The 24,276-nt window shown below is 43.6% G+C and overlaps 1 protein-coding gene across 1 annotated transcript in view; it reads left to right on the top strand.

Annotated features, from left to right (window-relative positions):
* Positions 1–24,276, top strand: part of LOC306923816 (solute carrier family 23 member 1) — a 253,967-nt gene that overhangs the window by 163,355 nt on the left and 66,336 nt on the right. Inside the window, exons 7-9 of the mRNA XM_079502136.1 lie at positions 7,311–7,503; positions 10,207–10,388; positions 19,659–19,776. Of these exons, the coding sequence (XP_079358262.1) occupies positions 7,311–7,503; positions 10,207–10,388; positions 19,659–19,776 (493 nt within the window). The remainder of the gene's footprint in view (positions 1–7,310; positions 7,504–10,206; positions 10,389–19,658; positions 19,777–24,276) is intronic.

Below are 24,276 nucleotides of genomic sequence, written 5' to 3'. Positions count from 1 at the left end.
CACTTTCACTTTGAGTCACCCTGAGGTGGGTCTTAAGACCCCGGTGTCACCCTGAGGTGGGTCTTAAGACCCCGGTACAAGACCGGACAGCCTCTGCAAAAAGAGGGAAAATCCCCCAATCTTTCCAAGAAGAGCATCAGAATATTTTCTTTAGCGAGGATTCTTTATTGACACTTCTTTTTTTTATTATTCTTGTGGGGGATTTAGGAAAGGAATATTTGATATTATCTATAAATGTTTATTGTTTGGTTTTTTACAGAAGCATTCGTTGTGTTCAGCCTACCACCATGCAACCATTGAATGTCATGTAACCAGTTACTTTTCTCTCCTCCAACAAAAACATCAGAAACGTACAAAAACAATAGATAAAGTGCCCCTCGTGGGAAAGGTCTACACCAGGGCAGGTCAGGTTGTGGCCTCCTGGTGGCGCTATAATAGGCCAATGTGAAAAGGGTGCCATTTCTTCTTACGCCTTGGATGGCAATTGGATGATTTGTGGCATTTTTGGAAAAAAACACCTGTTGGTGGCGCTATAACGGGCCAATGTGAAAAAGGTGGGATATGTTTCTCAGCCTAGTAGGAAAGTCTGTGAAAGATTTCACGTAAATTGCACGCTGCGTTCATGATTTGAGGCATTTTGTTCCAAAAATGTGTTTTGCAAAAATCCAGCTGTTGGTGGCGCTCTAACAGGCCAATGCGAAAAGGGTGTGATATATTCCTCAGCCTAGTAAGAAAGTCTGTGAAAGATTTCAAGTAAATTGCACGCTGCGTTCATGATTTGAGGCTTTTTGTTAAAAACGTGCCAATCCTGCAAACTTTGAAAGCCACTGTTAGCCAATTAAGATGGAATATGAAATATTGGACAGATCCGGCTTGAACACATGACTATAGAGATGGTGTGTAACGATTTGCGGGATTTTTGGACAGAATCTGGAGGAGTAATATAAAAAAAAAGGTTTTTCAAAAGTCGGCCTCCTGGTGGCGCTATAACAGGCCGTTCTGGAAAATTTGGGGCAGAGGTTCATCGTTGGAATCCAGGGAGTGCGTGTGCAAAATGTGGCATCGACCGGGTTAACGGTGCCGGAGATTAGCTGGTAACAGACGGACGGACACACACACGGACAGAGTGCAAAACATTCTCTCCCCATGCCTTCGGGGATAATAACCTAGTCAAAGGTTCAGTAGTTGCATTCCATACAGTAAAACTGGGATGCAATGGAATCCCTGACACGTGTACGGTAATTTGCTGTTTTCTGAGATTCCCTCTGGAGAAGCTACGTTTTGTTTCTGTGTGTAACTAAACTCCACTGCCAGAGGGGGGCAAAATCAACGTGTTCCTAACTAACTGCCATAACCTACTCACCCACAGCAATGACATCACCACATAGTGCTGTGTACCATGGAGTGGTTTGTGCAGCAGGTTCATGCCCAGACACAGCAAGGGTTCGGCTGAGCTGTATTTGCACACCTCTTGGGTTATAGGTCAACTAAGCTCATATGAAGATTTGCACGGCTGTAAATCATTCAGGCCAGCAAGACGTGAGTCTAGTTGAGACAGCACTCATGCATTTAGGTGGTTTTGAGCAGTGGTGGAAAATGTGCTCCCATTTTATTTATTTTTATTTTACTTAAAGGACCACTTCACCACTTTTCGACACATCTTCATATATTAGGTCCTCACTAATAATCATGATAAAATACCACCATTTTTTTCTACTCTGTGTGTCTCATGGGAGGGCTGTGGGCAGTTCAGAAACCCGGCCACCAGTGACATCATCGATGGGGAATCCAAGCTAATAAAAACTGCAGGCTTTCTAGCCCTGAAAAGTTGCAATGCGAAAAAGGAAGCCATGGTTCTCACGATAATAAAAATCTAAACGTTTTGGTAAAATAAATATTGTTTAAAGGTGTAGTGAAATGAAAAATACGTTTTTCACACTTTTAGACCATCTCCGTGGTCATCATATGAGCATACCTAACAATGGATGCCAAAGAAATGGGAAAATTCTCATTTTTGTGTGTTTTTATATCAAAAGTCCATAAAAATATTTTTTTTATTACTTCCTGAAAACGAAAACGTGCTGCGTGATGACGTGTCGAGGCCCACATCGATAAAAGCCAATAAAAATGAAGCTCACCCGTATCCTCTCCATATGTGCGCATCCGTGCAGCACAGCTGCTATTGATTACAGAAATCCTCCGTTTTTATTCCCATTCCAGATAACATCCAGACAGTGTATTACTCGGTTTCAACTTAATCATCACGCTAAAATATGTATCTGAAAACATTATAGGGTAGAAATAAGCCACATAACAGTAAACTGGTACAGTTTGGCCGTCTATTTCATTTGTAAACAAACACACACCACGCTGCTGCGTATAGCATAGCAACACTCCCTAGCTACCGTCCCATCGCCTGAAGGGATGCGACGCTCTGATTGGTTCAGAAACTTCAGACCGGTGTTTCAACTTGAAACCGTTTGAAACTTCATAATAAAATGTCCACCATTTCCGTTTCATTACACCTTTAAAGGGATAGTTCAGATTTTTTTAACTTAAGTTGTATGAAATACTTGCCATTAATATAGTGGTTGCAACTGTATTAATTGATTGCCCGAGTCCCATGGTGGGAGTTCTGCTCTGGTTTTGGTCAATATTAAGTAGTTCCGGTCATTTTGTGGGGGGCACTGGGGCCACGCAGTAAAAGTAAATGAATCCACAAAACGAACGTAATTTGTATTGTTGACCTATTTCTAAAATATTAGCGCGACTTTCGTTCAACTTTGACCCCTCTATCACATGGAACTATTTTTTTGGGCGTAGTGATATGGACACAAAAAACATAGTTCTGTGTGATAGAGGGGTAAAAAAAGAACGGAAGTTGCACTAATATTTTAGAAATAGGTCAACAATACAAATTACGTTAGTTTTGTGGATTAATTTACTTTTACTGCGTGGCCCCCAGTGCCCCCCACAAAATGACCGGAACTACTTGATATTTCACCAAAACCAGAGCAGCACTCCCACCACAGGACTCGGGCAATCAATTAATACAGTTGCAACCACTATATTAATGGCAAGTATTTCATACAACTTAAGTTCAAAAAATCTGAACTATCCCTTTAAAACAAAATCTGCCTAACGATGATGTCACTGGCTGACGGGTTTCTGAACTGCCCACAGCCCTCCTATGAGACACAGACTGAGTAGAAACAAATTGTGCCATTTTATCATGATTATTAGTGGGGACCTATTATATGAAGATAGGTTGAAAAGTGAAGTGAAGTGGTCCTTTAAATAAAAGTATCACTACTGCAATATTGAAATACTCTGTTACAAGTAAAAGTCTGGAATTCAAAAGGTGCTTGAGTAAAAATAACTAAAGTACTGGCTTCAAATTGTACTTAAAGAACCAAAAGTAAAATTATGCAGAATGTCCCATTTCAAGCTTTCAAATGTATAATAATCTTTTGAAAATAGCAGTATACAGTATACAAGCTCACAATGCGTTGCATTAATGGCAGCGGTGGCCGAACGGATAGCGGAGCGGTCTTGATACCGGAAGGTCGCCAGTTCGAATCAGCGGTCCGACACGTTAAAATTACCACCGCTGAAGTGCCCTTGAACAAGGCATTGAACCACTATGATGAAATGTGTTCTATGAGCAGGGCCTGGCTGGAAACAAGTTCTTGAGCTTAGCCCAGATACCCTGGGTAAATATAGTAATCATTTCATGGCCACACATTGTGAGCTTGTAGTTTGGCTATTCTCAAATGGCCGAAATGTATAGGCTGAAATGGTTAACATAATGTTTTGCAATAATCAAAATCTACAAAGTAACTAGTAAGTAAAGCTTTCAAATAAATGTAGTGGAGTAAAAAGTACAATATTTGCATCCGAGATGTAGTGGAGTAGAAGTAAAAGTAGGCCTATTGGAAATACTAGTATGCAGTACTTAATAATAATAATAATAATAATAAACTTTATTTATAAAGCGCTTTTCGAAAACAATGTTTACAAAGTGCTACAGTGTCAAAGGATAAACAACAATCAAATGAAAATGCATAAAAATAGACAGTGTAAGACAATAATAGAACCGAAGCATATACAGTACATACATGGACATGAAAAAAATGAGCAACATGATGAATCTAAGGAAAGGCTTTAGTGTACAAATATGTTTTCAAATGCGATTTGAACGTTGACACTGAGTTAGCTAGCCTTAGAGCGAGCGGTAGGTCACTTAAGTAAGTAGGTACTTAAGTAAATGTACGTGGTTACTTTCCACCACTGGTTTTAATTGTGGATTTGTTCTAGATTATAACGACTCTGGTACTGGTCCATTGTTTGGGTTGTTTTAATTTGTGGATTTGTTCTAGATTGTAACGACCCTGGTACCGTTCCATCATCTGGGTGTGTTTCAATGTGTGGTTTTGAAGACTATTGCGCAATCTGGGGGAGCAGCCAATGGGTTAATGAGACAAAGCCTCTGGGAATATATCTGGGAATAACGCGTCTATAGCATAGTACACAACTACACACTCACACACACACACACACACACACACACACACACACACACACACACACACACACACACACACACACACACACACACACACACACACACACACACACACACCATCACTATCAATACAATGCTTTCACACATACTCTGTAGAACAGTGGTCGCTTTTTTTAGGAATGTTTTTTTTTGTAAATGTTTTGACATAGTAATATTTAAAAACTAAATGTAGGAAACCAAAAAGAAAGGGACCCATACAAATGTGTCCGCGACCCACACATGGGTACCGACCCAGTGTTTGGGAACCAGTGCTGTAGACCGGTATAGGATACATCATGCAATTCCACACACACTTTTACCACTGTCCTACTGGCCAACAACATGTATGGATTGTACTGTACGCGAATGCTTCTTTTGAATTACCCTTTTATATGCTTAGATGGGATGGATTAGACAGGTTTTATATACAGTAGGCCTAAATCTGTCTAATCCATCTCAAACCAGAGGTCATTCCAGTCCAGTGAGTGCAACCATTTTGTTATGAGAGTCTCTGTCACTGAATAGCAGCATTGTGAGTGCAAATTGATGCAGTGTCTTCAGTCCAAGTTTCGGTAGCCTATACTACAATTCATACTCGTAATTGCTCTTTTAAATACAAAATACAATAATAATAATAATGAATAATACAGCTGTTCCAATTGCATGTTCATGAAAGTTAACTTAAGTATAATTAAATCCATTTGAAATTAATACAAGTTGCTTTTCACGATTCCAATTCAAAATATAATGTCTATGTTCGCTACTGTTGTGTGACATAATAGAATGACTATAAGTAGGCCAGGGGCCAGGGCATGCATTTACGAAAAAGTTCAAATATGCAATGTGGCCCCTGGAATGAGTTTGGAAATGTAGTGGCCCTCTCCATCAGCGTTGCCCAACCCTGGTCTAGGCCCACTATTTTTTGCAGGCGAGTGTCTGCTGGTGTGTGGCCCCTATACGGAAGTGTTTTGTAACGGAAATGTAAAAAAAATAAATTACAAGCTAAATTTTACTAGCCAGTTAAAGCCAGTTAGTCCAGGCCCTTAGGGATATATGTGACGCTAATCAGTCTAAAGGCACCAAATTAGGCCCAGAGGACACGTTTAAACAGACAGCAAACACGACAGCAGGGAGTGATTACCAAACCCTGAACCCATTGAACCAAGAGCCTGACTTAAAGAAGATGAAAAAGCCATGATAAAATGCAAGTTATGAAGATCAGGGGCTATATCTTGTGCCACTCCTTACCTCTTACCAGCTCAGTGGCCTTGTGGTTAGAGTGTCCGCCCTGAGACTGGGAGGTTCAATCCCCGGCCGGGTCATACCAAAGACTCTAAAAAATGGGACCCCTCCCTGCTTGACACTCAGCATCAAGGGTTGGATTGGGGGAAAGGGCCGATTCATACTCCTATTTTAGAGCCGAATAAAAGTCGGTTCGGCTCTGTAGAGCCTACAATGTGACGTCATTTGAGGTTCGGGGGGGGGGCGGGTACCGTCCTAAAGTCGGCTCTTCGGTGCTACTGGAAATTTCTGACGAGCCGAAATCATTTCGGCACTACAGCGCCGAAACAGCGGTAAAATAGGAGTATGAATCGGCCCTAAGTCCCTGCGACATACTAGCGTCATGTCCAGGGGGTGTACTTGTACATCAAGCTGCCTCACGCTACAGAAACAGGAGATAGGCTCCTGCCCTATGGGCCTCATGGCTACAGAAACAGGAGATAGGCTCCTGCCCTATGGGTCTCATGGCTACAGAAACAGGAGATAGGCTCCTGCCCTATGGGCCTCATGGCTACAGAAACAGGAGATGGGCTCCTGCCCTATGGGCCTCATGGCTACAGAAACAGGAGATGGGCTCCTGCCCTATGGGCCTCATGGCTACAGAAACAGGAGATAGGCTCCTGCCCTATGGGCCTCATGGCTACAGAAACAGGAGATAGGCTCCTGCCCTATGGGCCTCATGGCTACAGAAACAGGAGATAGGCTCCTGCCCTATGGGCCTCATGGCTACAGAAACAGGAGATAGGCTCCTGCCCTATGGGCCTCATGGCTACAGAAACAGGAGATAGGCTCCTGCCCTATGGGCCTCATGGCTCGACAAGGCTACTTACTTACTCCTTACCTCTTATCCCTAAACTAATTTTGCCATTTTTTACCATTTTGAAATACCTTTTAAAATAGTTCAAATAGCCGATCTACAAGCTCTCTACGGCTAGTTGAACTATTTTGAAATGTTCTATTTTGAAATGTTTTTCAAAAGAAGACATTTGTAGATGTTCTCTAAACTAAATCCTAATAGTTTTCTGATAAACTTATCTTGCTATATCAGTGGTGCTTTTTAGCTCAAATCTAAAATTAGTTTTTATTGCTTAAAGGAGCATTCAGTTGGGTGATTTGGAAAAACCCCCGGTCCGCCCCGGTAACAAGATGTGCACATGCACGCACTACAGTGGGGGGACACGCGACAGGCCAACAGCATGCACACCAAGGCCCGCCCCCGCTCGATCATGATCGGCGGAAGGCCCCTCTCTATCCTGATTGGATGAAGGCTGGGCCACCTACCCAAAAATGAAACCTAAGGTTTTTTGACCCCAGGGGTTAACTGGGGACAGGGAGGAACTCCTTATATGGTCAGCACACTCTATAGTAGGGAGGATTATCACAACAAAACAAAAAAAGAAGTGATATTTGAATTAAGTGAAATCACTGAATATACCTTTAACCCACTAAATGTAATGATCCACAGGTTACCAATCCTCCAGGGGGGGACATTCAGCTTCATCACTCCCACATTAGCCATCCTTGCTCTTCCCAAGTGGCAGTGTCCGGAGCCTGGGGACCCTGGGGCCCCCGTCATGGTGTCCATGCAGCTGGAGAATGGAACCAGCGCCCCCATGCAGATTAGCTCTGACGAGGTGTGGATGTCACGGATGCGCGAGGTACCTAATTTTCTCATAATTCCCTTCTACTGGTTAGGTATATATGTAAAGTTATATTAAAGGAGAATTCCGGGTTAATCTTACCTTAATGTTATTATATCCAATAATGACTAACGAGTAGGGATGGAGCTCATTAAATTTCATTGATAACGAGCACCTTATCGATCAGGCTTATCGAGCCGGGTTCTTATCGAGCCCACTATCGAGCATTTTGTATTATTTTGTGGAAAGACGGGAGGCGACAAATTCTGAACAGAACCAGTATCTTTTTAACCTGACTCCGCCAGATGGGGCAGCAGAGAGTACACAGGGTTCCCCCCTCCTGCTCCCATCTGGGAACTCTCAGGCAGACTTGATGCCCGGCCACAAAACGGCCTGGCCAATCAGCAGCAGCTATCCCGCCTCTAGCTGCTGCTGATTGGCCAGAGTGTACTCTCTGCTGCCCCATCTGGCGGAGTCAGGTTAGTATCTTTTACTAGGGCCTTCAAATTTTTTCTTTTGACCTGGACGACGCTGGTTGACAGGTATCAATACACGTTTAGACCGACATGTTTGTGCCAGCATGGGTGATTAGATTTGTTTCTTGATCGCCTCTTGTCTTGCTTGTTTAAACATGACATCATGGGCAGCTCAGCTCGATAACAGGCTTGATAAGCCCAAAGCTTATTGATACCGGGTACTCAATAAGCTTGTTATCGAAACCCGATAGTAGTCGATACGTTAAAGATTTGTACTCGGTTTAGGAAGCAATTAGGTCTATTTGGGTCCTCAAAGTCTGCTTCAGTCTATCTATAGGAATCATTGTTTCCTTCCGTCATGTACGGATCCTGTCTTCCCTCTTCCGCATCTGGTCAGACAAGGGTTTACGGTCCATTAACGACCTTTATACTGATAATGTTTTTTCCTCGTTTGCTGACGTTAAATTCAACCTCCACATGTTTCGCTTTTTTCAAATCAGGCACTTTGTTAGAGATCAAAACCCTCATTTCCCAAACCCGATTCTATGTTAGACTCCTTTTTGTCTCTTGAGGCTGGTGAAAGGAAGCTTACTTCAATTATATATCACATTATTTTTAAAGTTATTCCGACTCATTAAGACTCATTGAGAGCTGCCTGGGACCAGGACCTCGGTATTAACATGATACCGTGGGAGAATGCGTTAGACCTGGTTGGTTCATACATCTTCTATACTGTATGTTCGAGGCACAGATTATTGCAGTGCAAGATATTACTGTACATAGAGTCTATTATACCAACGCAAAGCTGGCCCGAATACAGCCTGACGCGTGATTTAGAATCCCACCTGCGCTCCAGGATCCCACAGCTGTTCCAGGATCCAGGACCCGCCTTCCTTACCGTGTTTCTGATTGGTTCCCGGGCAGGCATAGTTTTACTGAGTGTTAGGGTTAAGGTTAAGGTATCATTTTACTGCCGATGCATTTAATAGATGCATCATGCATGTAACACTAACAGATCAAAACAATCGCCAGCAGACTACATGCACATGTTCTGGTCCTGCCCTAGGGTGCGTTCGGAAATGCGCACCGGGAGCGCACTCGCCTATTATTTTGCATTGCACAGTGCGCTCAGTGCGCTATTTCCGAACGCGCCCCTAAATTAACAACAACTCACTCTGGGAGGTGTTGGGTGAACCGATTGACCCTGATCCATTAACTGCCCTTTATTAGGCTTTGATCCATTAACTCAAAGCCTAATAAGTCCTGCTCCGCACATCGAGTTATTGCCTTCACAACTTTACTTGCCAGAAGGCTTATTCTCCTTAAATGGATACATCCCTCCCCTCCTACGCACAATAGATGGATTCACGAAATTCTATATTGTATCAAACTTGAAAAGATTATAGGTTCTCCCTTAACGGCTCATTGAGGATGTTCCATAAAACCTGGCAGCCCTTTTTGAACCACATTGGCACCCTTACCACTCGGGTATCGAGCTCCATCCCTACCAACGAGTGGTACAGGTGAAAAACTCTGACCGTGCACGCTGGGTCATGCACTACAGTAAATCGCTTATTTTGATTGCTCGAAAATGTGTCTTTCATAATGATCAGATACGATGCACAGGGGGCTTCTGTAAAAATGCGAACGAGCCTATGACCCAGCGTGCATGCTACGGTGCCTTAGGCCTGACTCACACCATGTGACTTCCATTGGAAATGCATTGGGGCAAGATGTAAACAAACCCTTTCATACATCTAGCATGCATCAATGTTGTATGCTAGATCGAAAGGTGTGAGTCAGGCCTTTGGCCTCACTCACACCTTCGCATCTAGCATCTAGCATCATACAACAAAAATGTTGTGTCAAACCATGTGACTCCCATTGGAAATTAATTGCGAGCTTGCATCAGTAAACAAGTCTCATGCATCAGCTATCTGATGCAGGTGTGTGATGCATCTGTTGTGCAGGTGTGAGTGAAGCCTAAATCTAGATCATGGATTTATTTGTATTCATTTATTTTCCCTGCCTCTGTCACTGGTGGTTGGATATACCGGTAATGACATGCGCTGGTCTGGAATTCTCCTTTAAGGTTAGAGTCATCGATGCATGATGTTTTTATATTGTTATATTGTTTTTTACATTATATTTAGGGTCTATAATCATGATAATTATAGGCTACAGTCAGTATGTAACATGCAATAAAACAAAAGCAATAATGTATGTCTTTTCTTGCCACCTAAAGATCCAGGGAGCCATCTTGATTTCGTCTCTGCTCCAGATCGTCCTGGGCTTCACTGGACTAGTGGGCTTGGTGCTGAAGTTCATCGGGCCCCTCGCCATCGCTCCCACCATCAACCTCATTGGACTCTCGTTGTTCATCGAGGCTGGGAAGAAGTCCGGAGCCCACTGGGGGATAGCAGCCCTGTGAGTGGAAAGTGCAAGTTCATTGCAGTGTCTTTAGTACAATTAGCTATACCTCACTGGAAGTGGAAGCTCAGGCCTGTAAATTATTACATTTTTACAAAGAATAATCTCTAAAAGAGAAAACTGTACCACTCACAGATCTGTCCTTTAAAGCACGGGTTCTCAACGTTTTTGGCTGGGGACCCCCGAAAATGCTTTGGCCATGACCCCCGCCACGCCCCCCTCCCCACCACCAATAAAAATGTACCTCTACACACTGCGCAAAAAGCATGGAATACGGATGTATATATTACAGGAAACTCCCGTTGAACTTTCCGACAAACTCTGGTAAACTCCCGAATTGTACCATCACATCTGTATATTACCGTATATTAACTGTATATGCTGCTAAACTTGAGGTTTACGGGCAAAATACAGTGCCTGTTAACTCCTCTTTTCATGCAGTGACGACCACCTTAATAATAGAAAGAATACATCATAAATAAATACTGAAAACAAATATAATCCTCCTTGACAGCCATCGACCCCTATAGGGGCTAATGGTGTCTTTATTCGTTTATTACTGAAATTAATAGATCAACTCTCGGCACAGCCTGACTCGTAACACCCTTGAAGTCTGCATCCTGATCCAGCTAGAATACAAGCTCAAATTCTACCGGCTGAAGCTAACTCCATAGAGATAAATAGGCTGGCTGTCAAAGAGTTCTCGACCCCCTACAGCAGGGGTTCTCAACGTTTTTGGCTGGGAACCCACAGAAATGCTTTGGCAACGTCTCGGGACCCCCGCCCCGCCCCCTCCCGACCCCCAATATAAATTGACTGCTACAATAACCTTAATAATAGAGACAATACACCATGAATAAATACTGAAACCAGATATAATCATTAGGGAAGGTGTATGCATGTACTATGTGTACTATATGTAAACTCTTCATTTCCACTTTCCAGCCATTCAGTTGCAAAAAATAAATAAAAAATGTTTTTTTATTTATTTTTTTATTTGGGGACCCCCCCAAAATAATTTGGCGACCCCCCCGAGGGGTCGCGACCCACGGGTTGAGAACCCCTGCCCTACAGGGGTCGAGAACCCGTGTATTGCAGTGGTTCTCGACCCACGGGTTGAGAACCCATGCACTACAGTATGATTAACGAGACCATACAGATCGCCCACGGACACCTAGATGCAAAGCGCCATGATACAATCTTAAGCTTTACAGATCTGGTCTGAATTATTCCTTGACATGTTAAGCTCCTACAGTGACTCATAATGCTGCAGTTAGAGCCAATGTACAAAATACATACAGCATTTCTGCAGTGGTGTGATATGAGCTGCATGGAGCTCATTATAGCCTTGAGCAACCCAACCGGAAAACTATAAATCGATGAGAACCGATAGCTAGATATGAACAGTGGAAGAGCCCACCATGTACATCAAGGCCGATATCTCACAGACATCCTGCAAGAAGATAACGTGACAAAATGCAGGCTTGAATGACGTACAGTACTAGATCATGCAAGGACAGTATTGTAAACGTATATACCGGACTACAGTATGTGTAGGCAAGCCACACCATAAAGCCTTGTATAGCTTATACTGTATGAAACATCCAATAATGGTATACTAGTACAAACTAGGTGGATAGTACAGTTCAAGATTTCAAGGTGTAGCCTACTATATTTGTACAGCTTTTGTACAGGTATACATACGTATTTTGGTAATAACAACAGTAGAATAATGATAAAAAGCATTTCCACCAGCCTCCCTCAAACCCTTTTTTATGCATTTAAACAACTTAACAAGACTTGGTAACTATTACCGGCTGGCGGCTGTCTTACAGGCAGTTTTGTGTGAATGTGGCAATTCAATTCATTTAGACAAAATTTGGGTTCATTAAGCCAAAATGCAGTTGTTTTTGCGAAACGAAGTGAGCACTAACTATAGAAGCTGGCCAAAACTGTCTGTCTGTGTGTCTGTGTGTCAGGGGCGGCTGTGGCTCAGGAGGTAGAGCAGGTCGTCCAATGACCCCAGTGTCGGCGGTTCGAATCCCGGCTCCTCCTGTCCACATGTCAAAGTGTCCTTGGGCAAGACACTGAACCCCACGTTGCCTCCAATGAGTTGGTCGGTGTGAGTTCGCCACCATTGGTGTGTGTGAATGTGGGAAGTGAGGACGCTGGCGTCGACTGTTCGCCGCTTCACCTCCCAATGTATGAATGAATTAACCATTGTAAAGCGCTTTGAGCACTTGGAAAAGCGCTATAAAAAGGGCAACTGAAATTGGAACGATACAGAGGTCTGTGTGTGTGTGTGTGTGTGTGTGTGTGTGTGTGTGTGTGTGTGTGTGTGTGTGTGTGTGTGTGTGTGTGTGTGACTGCCACAACAGCTTTGTTCGCTTCCCGCGTTTACGCGTCTTACTTGTAAGTAAACCTACACATGGAAAATCCACCATAGTGGCAAGCATAGGTATGGAAATGCTACAGTATGAATAGATTTTCAAGAGGTGTGTTGACAAATGACAAATCTATAGGAGCTTGGAGAGGATAGTCAGAAGGCTGACAATGTGCAGGTTTTGTGCACATATTATTTTGTCAGTGGTGTGTCATTGAAACCTTCATAGATCATATATTGTAAGAACATTTTCACAAAATCATCTTTGGGCCTTTTGGACAAAAGTGTGAATTTCTCGCCGGCAAATATATTGCATCATTCAAAACTATTCCTAGTTGTTTACCCATTCATACAGATTGAGGCGGTATGGATTTTTAGACTTGTGAATCGGCTGGTATTTCTTGGTTTTGTTTTGCATCGATAACCGTCTAACGCTGTATGTGAAAATGAATTACGGTAGCAATGTTGGGGGGGGCAGCCTGCGGAGCATTATTACTCGTTCTAAGCTGGTGGGACTCGGAGGGAGATATCGATTGTGCTAAATGTTGTCCTTAGTTCAATCCATAGTTTTTAACCCATTTTGGGCGGGAACCCCTTTTGGTGTTTTAAACATTATGTTATAATTTAGCCATTGAAAAATAGCAGATCTACAAGCTCATAGCGCGCCACCGAGTGGCGCGCTACGAGCTTGTAGGTCTGCTATTTTTGAAAAATCGAGAAAATGCGGCACAAATCTTTGAATATATATTCTTTCAGAAGACGTCAGGCCTAAATGGGTTCATCTTCATGACGCTGCTTTCCTGGGAGTTGCCCTTTGATTTACCTTCGGCCATTAGCCAACTCCAACCCAACGCACTGGTGAAATTTGTCTTTGTTTCCCGTACTGCCGGCCCTAGATAATGTCATTGAAATACATTGAATGAACGTTTGTGGGATTTAAAAGGGTCCGTTCGTCCAGTCCCTGCCGCCATGTCTGGATGATAATCAGCCACATCCTTCTTAACCCCAGTCGCCTTTCATCACCCATGCCCTTTCCCGCCACACAGTCAGCTCAGCCCATAGAAGAGGGAATACTGGACAACTTGACTCTTGTGTTATATTCTTGTGAAATATTCAGTAAAGTATTATGGTGCAATATTCAGTAAGTAAGTATAAAAGAGCTCAAAGGCTACATATTCAGTCAGACAACTCACCCCGAAAGTGAAGACAACTCACCCCGAAAGTGGCCGAAAGTGAAGACATCTCACCCCCGAAAGTGAAGACATCTCACCCCTGGTGAGTTGTCCGGACGTTCGGGGTGAGTTGTCCGGACAACTCACAAAAAGAGGCAAAAGGGGTGAGTTGTCTTGTTACCAGAAGGGGCACATTGTCTTATCTTATTTCTGAAACTAGTTCTGCTCTGTAATATGTGGCAATTCAGGGACAGAGGAATATGTTCATATTATTTCAGGAACAAATAATACAGTATGAGCACGCTGGCTCTTACCTTTACACCTTGGCTTCCTGTCTGCCACACAAAATGGTCAGGGAGGTGAGGAAGGGCTCCAACACCTCTGCCACCCTCTGACCCTCAACACAGTTGTTGTGTTCTGATTTCCCTTCTCTACTCCCTGTACACCAGACTGCATGGCCACGCAGGTAGCCTGGAAACCAGACAAATCTGCTGGTGCAAAAAGAACGGAAAAAAAAGATTAGTCTGGCCCCGCTCGGCCGTGATTGTATGTAGCTTCCCCAGAGGTTTTTTTAAATCCACCCCTTGGAAATGCACCCAGGTTCCACACAGAGATTCCAGACTAATATATACAGTAGGTATGTGATATTAGTCTGGCAATGCCAGGCCAACGCACAGGTTCATCTTAGTGGTCAAGTTTTCTGATAATACGGCCTGATCAGGAGATTATGGCCCTCATTTATCAATTGAGTGTAAAATCTTCCCCAAATTCGAGTGTAGGTTTCCCTCGAGTGGAGGTGCCTCACCCCCCCTCTCATACACACACACAGACGCACGCACGCACACGCAATTTGCAAGCCCAACTGGTGTGTTGTATAAAGAAAGAAAGAACGAACACCTGCATGAATTAAATAAAGCTGAAGGCCTAGTCTGTTTTTCTCCTCTCGCCTCGCTTGCCTTGCTGCCCGCCTCACAAAACAATAAAAGATTACTTTGGCAGCCCTTGTGCATGCACATTTCTGGTTTAAACCACAGCATGCAAGCCGCCTTTGTTTTAAATGGACCCCCAAACCGTTCACACTTCACACCTATCGCCCCCCCATGATAATTTGCCCAAGCAATCATTTGATCCACGCTACGCGCCTGCTGTGTGTTGTTAGTTGTACTGTTGTATATTAAATTATTAAAGTCTTTATTCATTTAATATACAACAAGATATATTAGTGAACGAAAACCTGAACCTGTGAACCATGAATTAAATAACAAATAGGTGCGCACACACGCTGCTGTTTTGCAAGGTGCATCTCCTGTCTGTCTGTCTCTCTCTATCACTGTGGTCCGTCCGTGACACCGTGACCAACTGACCATGCACGTTCGACAGTCTATTTAGATTGCCTCGCAGTCGCTGCAGTGGCTGTCAACTGTCAATTATATGAATATTGCAGCCAAAACCGTAGCCTCATGTGGCACTGGACAGTGGTGGTGGTGGTGGGCTGCAGGCTGGGTTAGCCTATACTATCTCTGATGCGTTCCCACTTGCGCTGGCACGGCACATTTGGCATTCGAGCGACGCAGGTTTATTAAACGAGGAGGAGATTGCACATACTGTAACTCCAGAAAGACAACAGCCTGCTGTAGATTAGGCTACAGTAGGCTACCCATGTTGGGACTCTCCGCAGCTGCAGCACTGCACTATACTCTCCAACGTCCCGTCATGGAAATATTTCAGCACAGACAGCCCAAATCCTCGCATGTATGCACTCATGCAAAACACTGTTTAAATGGCTTAAGCATCTAACTTGCAACATTGTTTTTAATTGCGCGATTTTACTTGCTTGTAAAGTTGGAAATCTCCTACCAAAGACACATCGTTGATGTATTCCTTTACTTTTCTTTTTTTCCTTCTTTTTTATATGTAGCCCATAGGCTATGTAGCCCATAGGCCTACCTTTATATAAACATTTTAGGAGTGAATACATATGTTTCGATGCCTGTGACAGCCTCTCAGCTGGTCAAACAATGCTGCTACGACAGAAAAACAGGACAAAGCGTACGACAGCTCCCGACCAGACGTGATTTTTGTCCTGGCACAAGTTCAATTTCAAGCTTTGGCGGAAATGGTAAATGCCGAAAATTTGATAAATGGTTGATAAATGAGGGCCTATGTGTTGACGATATTCAGACCACGGCCATCTTGCCAGCAAGGTGCTAACTAGGTGAAACTTCCTAGCCTGGGTTCCAGCCTGATTTGCTGCTTTCCGCGGGTCTGAAATGTCACTTTGCATTGGAACCCAGGCTAGCAACTTCCCGTTGACAGCCCATTCACCCAAGCAGAAAAAAGTCCTATCTGATTGTATTAAACAACGTCAAACTCACCAACGTTGCAGCTGTGCAAAAAGCTTGAATTATCCTCTTTCTATCTGCAAAGTGTCTGTTTCATAAAAATCACACCCGTGTGAACTGAGTGGTGTAAGGTCTTATATAGACTGATCAACTGTGGTCTGACGTAATGTCTGACGTAAGGAAATCACACCCGTGTGGTAGCAACCATGCTCATTTTTTGGTACGAACAGACACGTAAACTAACAAATCACACCCGTGTTGTAGCAACCATGCTCATTTTTTGGTACGAACAGACAGACAGACAGACAGACAGACAGACAGACAGACACGTAAACTAACAAAGCCAGTTGTAGGAGTGGTATACACCACTCAAAAAAATCAACTGTAGACTTGTTACTTGCGCAAGAAGTAATAGTTTTCGTCCAGTGCTTCGATGCGTATGTCGCCGTTTGATGCGTATGCGCCGTGCCAGTGTATGACTGACTACTTGTGCTTGATATGGCAGTGGTGTCAGATTACATACATGTATACATAGGGGCATTACCTTTAATCCTCCCGACACTAAAACATATGGTCATTACATCGTCACCATCGAAAACCAATTACACCCTGGCATTGGGTCCTTTAATCCACATCTTTATTACGTCATCATTGAGAGCTAGTTATACCAGTTATACCATGACGTCATATGCTGCTACGATACATACGCATCAAACGGGGCATACGCAAAGTAACCACATCATTATACCGCTAATCAACTTACAAATTACATATACAGTTTGACAGTTTGTAGGGGTCGACAGTACTTGCGCGCTCTGCTTGTGCACTAGTATAGCCTGGCTAATAAGCCAGACTAATATCACACAACACTGTCGCGGTATATTAGTCTGGGCTGGCTCCACTTGGATTTCATTTCCCGGGGGGCGGGTTCAAACATTTTGTCTTTGACGCAATTGGTCAGAGCTACTGTCAGTCAAAGGTCTCAAGCATTGAACGTCACTGTACCAAAGCCCGCCCATATTGCATACCGTGTCCCGATTGGTCCGACCTGTTCTCGGTTGTAGGAAAGAGGCGTGCTACTGAGCCTCGCCAGACCGTAATCCGCTGGTAGGCAATTTTTTTTTGCCAACGGCTGATTCGGTCTGGTTTATTAGCCAGGCTAGCACTAGTAGGCCATTTATGGCAGAGTGCAGTTCTAGTTATGAGCTACTTCCTGTCAAGAAATTCCTTGCAGGTGATTTCTTTTAGTATTGGAGTTTGGAAGCACTCATTTTTAGTAAAGCAACATCCTGCTGCCTCCTGCATTATGTGCAAATTCAAAACAGGTGGTACGCAGGGCTGTTGAGTGATATCCAAATCCAACGAGCACTCTGACACTTAAGAAAAAATAACCTGCATAGAATTTCTTGACAGGATGTAGCTCATGTCTACAGTGGATTTTTATGAAACAAAAAACTTTACTGATTGAAAGAGGATAATTCAAGCTTTCCGTATAGCTGCAATGTTGGTGAGTTTGACGTTGTTTAATACAATTAGATAGGACTTTTCTGTTTGGATGAATGGCTGTCAATGGGATGGCCGCGGTCTGAATATCGTCAATGGTGCCAGGAGAACAACCTGGGTCAATGTCAACAAGACCAAAGAGTTTATTTTGGTCGACACTGAGCAAAAGTCACATCCCCCATTTACTCATCAATGCTGCCGCAGTGGAGAGGGTCAGTGACTTGGGTCATATGAGCTTCCAGGATGTACGTCGGATGTCATGTTATCAAAGATTCTAGCCACCCCAACATCTGGCATTAGTAAAGAAAACAACCTCTTACCTGACAATCAGGCGTATGAAAGAACAGGCTAGGTCTAGGATAAACAAAGAATAAGCTTGGGAAACACACATTTTCAGAAAGGTGGGACCAATCGGTGATTCAATCATACTGTACCATATACTCTACAATCATATTTATAATGCACCCTATACAGTACGGATATTTATGTAGAGAATGTGCATAGAGTGATACAATATGAATACTAAGGTTGGGCGATATGCCAATCTTTTTCAATCGCCCATCGTCTGTCCAAAAATCGCCGATGGACGATATATTCGTGTCATAAAAGTAAAGTGAGAACAGCTCACTACAGGTCGCAAAAAAGCCAGATCTACAAGCTCTCAAGGCGCCGCGTCCTGCCTGTTTTTGCAGCGCCGTTCGCTACGCGTTGAGAGCTTGTAGATCAGTCTATTTTTGCAGCGCAGTGCGCAGCCAGGGTAACAAAATAAAAAATAAGTTACAGGTGGAGATGAAGTGAAGTTGGAACGGGCAAGCAGCTGCAAGCCAAGCTAACATCACAACCACTGGCTGGTGACAGTGTTGTTAGCCGCAGCAACATGTAGCCTGCCCTGGTAACTTCTCCTCCTCCCCGGAGAACTCTTGCCTCCTCCCCGGAGAACTCTGCTGCTGATCCGCAAGCTCTCAAGGCATCGCGTCCTGCCTGTTTTTGCAGCGCCGTTCGCTACGCGTTGAGAGCTTGTAGATCTGTCTATTTTTGCAGCGCTGGTGTCGGGGTTCGTTCACGTTGTCAATAAAAAAATAACCTAGATTACAGGCGGAGATGAATTTCAATCAGTGGGTTGAATCAGTAGCTACACGCTAAACTAAGCGCTAAGCTAACGATCCCCGAGCCTACACTAACACTAGCAGCCTGTTTTTTTATTTTCCCCCGACTTCACGGGTAGCGCATTGGGATTGTGATGAGACACGAGACAGCAGTGTGCATTCTGTTGTGACTGTATATTATTAAACTGCATGGGTCTGGACTCCGGAGCATAAACAACATGTAGGCTACAGTACAGTAGCCTCCCTCGGCTCGGTCCCTCCCAGCCTTTACTCTGGCTGCCAGAGTGTTCCCCGATGCTGCGGTGCGGGGACTGGGAGCATTATAACGGGAGGAGGGGTTTTCCACCCGGCCGCTGTTACTACTTTGCTGGCCCAAATTGATTCACATGTTGCTCACACTTTACAGGTTAATTGGGCTAATATTTTGCAAAATAAAATAATCGTCCCGAAAAATCGCCTAATAAAAATATTCGGCGATTGGACTCGTACATTCGCGATTGACGATAGATTCGTATCGTCACCCAACCCTAATGAATACTGTCTGTTTTACCGTCCTGTGCTGTATTGTCAATGCAATAAATGTAATAATTCTTCTTCACGTCCTGTGTGAATTGTGTCCATATATCTGACTGTACCAGTGTCACCAAGACAAGTACCCTGCTTGGTGAATACCGTGATTCTGGTTCTGTTTTCTAAAACATTCTCTCTCTCTCTCTCTCTCTCTCTCTCTCTCTCTCTCTCTCTCTTGTTTTCTGTAACAGGACAGTGTGCCTGATCCTTCTGTTCTCACAGTATCTCAGTAAAGTGAATGTTCCAATGATTGCGTACAAGGACAAGAAGTGGAAGGTCTTCCAGTATCCCCTGTTCAAGCTCTTCTCGGTGAGTCACTCTCAAGCTTAACTTAATTTTGACCTGAGATCAGATTCTAAAAATGTCTTCTACATCCTGACAGTTTTCTGAAAAAGCTATGTTTCTATGTCAGTCGTTCTTCGATTTTTCAAAAATAGCAGACCTACGCTCGTAGCGCGCCACTCGGTGGCGCGCTATGAGCTTGTAGATCTGCTATTTTTAAATAGCTAAAGCATAACATAATGCTAACACCAAAAGGGGTTCCCGCCCAAAATGGGTTTTAAAGTCTGATTTATTCGTTGTCCTATGTGTGTGTGTGTGTGTGTGTGTGTGTGTGTGTGTGTGTGTGTGTGTGTGTGTGTGTGTGTGTGTGTGTGTGTGTGTGTGTGTGTGTGTGTGTGTGTGTGTGTGTGTCCATACACTTCTTTTGGGCACGTGGAGGCACAGTACAGACTGACAGCAGCGCCAAATAAATCCGAGTCAGACATTTACAATAGCCTTATACTGTATGTACTCCCATTGATGATCCGATCATCATATAAAATTATTATGCATTTGCATTTAAAGTATTTATATTCTCTTATATTTAAGAAGATGAAGAAAATCCCCACTCCAGACACACAGAGACAGACAGACAGACAGACAGGCAGGCAGACATACAGACAGACAGACAGACAGACAGACAGACAGACAGACAGACAGACAGACAGACAGACAGACAGACAGACAGACAGACAGACAGACACTGCAGTGTTTTATGTGTTTCCTTAAGCAATTGATTAATGTGCTTGTATTTCGATGAGGGCTTCAGTCTCCTCATTCGACCACGTCTATCCACGGTTACGGGACATATCTTTGCGCCGCGTAAAATATAGTATAGTTCTCTGTCTCCAACGGTGTTTATACTCCTCATTCATCCACCACTGTTTGCTTCATTTTCTTTATTTGATGCAGTGAATCGAAGTCAGGTGCGCAAAGCGAAACACATGTTTTTTTTTCTTTTCCCCACAACTGGGAATAATTTGCTTTATTTTAACCAGAATGCCTTGTTTCATATTGTCAAGTCAAGGTTTAGACTAGAGACTGTAGATTTGCATTAGAGGACATATGGAGTAACAAGGTAGCCTACATAAGTGTATTATACGAGCAGGTGCAAATTAATCCATCCATCCACATTGTTGTGGTGGTACGTCAACAAGCAATAGGCTACTTTTTAGTGTCTACGTCCAGGATAGAGGAATATCAGCTTTATCCTTTTTTCTTGTCAAAATGGCAATAAGTGCCCTATAGCCCCAGAGCAGAGGAACGTATAGATCAGGGTTCCCCAATTAATTTTCCTCGAGGGCCATATTTTGACTAGGGTACCAGGCTGGGGGCCGAGTCCACACGCGTGAGGTCGAGGTCTTGCCCTGAAAATTCATTTTCAGGGCAGGACCCCATTTGAAAAGGATGCCCAGTTTGACATGAATAGGCTACTGACCCCCATTTAATGCCATTTATATCTGGGACCCCCCTCAAAAAAAAAAAAAAAAAATGTTTTTTTTGTTTGTTTTTTTTTTAAATTCTTCCGCGGGCCGCCAGGGGGCGCTCCGCGGGCCGCAAATGGCCCGCGGGCCGCCTATTGGGGAACCCTGGTATAGATCCACACCAAACGCCAACGAGGGCTACAGTTTTGTGCACGCCCTCCCAACCTAGAGGGACATTTATTATGTAGATTGAATGGCTACCGATGTTTGCATGTAACGTGTAAAATGAGTCCCTGATCAGTAGCATATATCTGCCAGCAGCAGATCTTTTCTTCAGCCTATGCCCAAACAGTATTGAACTGGCTTGAACAAATCTGAGTGGAGCAGCCTGACCACAAATGTTTGGTTTGGCATCACGAGCACAATCAAGCAGTTCTATAGGTAATGAATGAAGTGGCACTGCTAAAAGCATTCCTTCATGAATAACTCTTAACCTATAACCTTCTGTAAGGATTAAGTTGAGGCACCCTTCTCTGAACCACATATTGTTTAACTTTAATGTCACTAGATGTCTGTCGACATGTGCCGAAACTAAATTACTGTACATATGTCAACACAGATCATGCATGTGAGTCATTCGAAATGCCCTCCAGCAAATGCAAGCCCATGCGAAACCTTTGGAGGGGTGAATGACACCTATGTACAGTAGGTGAGGTGGTTGTGACGGCCTCAGCAGACAGGACCTGTTTCTAAGCCCCTCAGGTATTAATATCTCTGTCATCAGGTAAATATCAAAGTGTACCACTTAAGGTGTTGGGTTGAACACCCATACTGTCCTTGAAGGACCACCCACCCATATTTGTACCTCAGAGCTTACGATCGGTGTTCCACTAGTCAGGAGCAACTGACTGCTGGAATGAATCATCCAATTTCACTGAAGGATCCTTGATGCTCAAGGATAATTCAACCATGCTGAAGTATAGAGAGTGTTTTTCATTAAGATTTCCTGGCAATATGTATTATTTTTACATTGTTATTATTATAGAAAACTATAACCAGTACTAGTAGTGACACACACTAATACATCTATAGCCAAAGAGGCTCCACTTAATTAACATATCTTTTGGAGCCAGACAGACCAAATAGGGTTATTATAATATACTCATCGTATTATGATGGGTGACATGTACAGTGATGTTTGAAAATGTTTCCCACGCATTTCCCTTCAGCGCATCAGTCTTTCTGTTCCACGTCCAGGAAAACTTGGACAATCTAATAAAAGCACATGCACGCAAGCCCTCATTTCGACAACAGCTGTGCACATTTCTACAGTAGGCCTATTATGTCAACACCAGGAACAATGACGACGGCCATGGGATGGGAATCAGCCACACCAGTGGCGTGCACAGACATTTAGAGGGGCAGGTGCTCAAGTTAAAAAAAAGGGCACCTTGTGCAGCGCGTGGAACCGGCCGGTTGCCTTAATCCATTTTGGGCGAGAACCCCTTTTGGTGTTAGCATTATGTTATGCTTTAGCTATTGAAAAATAGCAGATCTACAAGCTCATAGCGCGCCACTTGGTGGCGCGCTATGAGCTTGTAGATCTGCTATTTTTGAAAAATCAAAAAAAAAAGAGAAAGAAATGTTTTTTTTTTCTTTTTTTTCTCAAAAGGGCACATTGCCAAAAGGGCAGGGGGTGCTCTAGCACCCCCTAGTGTCTATCTGTGCACGCCACTGAGCCACACTGTGCATGCCAGTGAATGGATAATAGAGGTGTGACATCATCGTACCTGGAAGTTATGCGGGAACGACCACTGAGTGGCAAAAAACTACTTTCTGGCCTTGACAGCCCATTCATCCAAACAGAAAAGTCCTGTCTGATTGCATTAAACAATGTTAAACTCACCAACATTGCAGCTGTACGAAAAGCTTGAATTATCATCTATCTGCAAAGTTTTTGTTTCATAAAAATCCACCATAGAAATGTTATGAGCTACTTTCTGTCAAGAAATGCACTGCATTTGATTATTTTTGTCAGAGTTTGGAAGTGCTTGTTTTCAACAACACAACATTTTGCTGCCTCCTGCATTATGTGACATTTAGAAACAGGTGGTACGCAGGACGGTTGAGTGATTTGAACTGATTTCCAATGAGCGCTTCCTAACTCCATGCTGCTCAATGTTTTGCCACTCAGTCTAGATGAGGGGGGGGGGGGGGGGGGGGGGGGTGTCCTGATGGGAAAAGCATGCATGTGCATACTCTCTATAGCGGAAGGTGCAACAGTTTTAAAAGCGGCATCAATCAACAAACACATTTCAAAATGTAAGCCTTCAAACTGAATACGCTACAGCAGTGGTCATTTTAATCAGCTAGTTTGCTTCAGAATACGCATTTGAGGGGCATCTCTGATGCTCATCTAGACAGAAAACACTTTATACACTCACAAGACCCTATTTCAAGGTCTTGGGGCTTTGTGTGTGATGACGTACGTGGCACGCGCCCAGCGTCTGGGCACATATAGCGGGGCCACGCCTCCACGCGGCATTCATATTTTATTCTGCTATACAGACAGAACAAGCTGTGTTATCACCGAGCGTAGAAATTAATACTAGTACCGTATATCTCGTAAGGACGAATGATTCCTGCACTCGGTACCGTGAGGCTACTAGTAGTGTACCCGGTGGTTACTTCAAACTCACAGTAAGTACGCTATTTTTAGACACTATTCCTGCTAAGTACAGCAACTTTAGTGTGCTGTACAATGGAGGGAGCGGAGAATGGGGGAGACATGTGAGAATATTGGCTGGTTGAAGACCAAGCGAGCTGCGGCATTTTGGATCAGTTGGAGGGGCTTAAGTGCACATGCCGGTAAGCCAGTAAGGAGGGAGTTACAATAGTCAAATTTTGACAAGACTGTTGTCTGGATTAGGAGCTGGGCTGACTCCTGGGTGAGGAACGGTCTAATTCGTCGTATGTTATAGAGTGTAAACCTACAGGATCGAGTGACAGCTGTGATGTGTGTTTTGAACGAGAGCTGACTGTCCAGGATAACACCAAGGTTCCT

Source organism: Electrona antarctica (assembly GCF_951216825.1).
Source record: "Electrona antarctica genome assembly, chromosome: 5".
Taxonomy (NCBI): domain Eukaryota; kingdom Metazoa; phylum Chordata; class Actinopteri; order Myctophiformes; family Myctophidae; genus Electrona; species Electrona antarctica.
The sequence above is the reverse complement of the archived record's forward strand: the minus strand, read 5'-3'. Positions and strand labels throughout refer to the sequence as shown.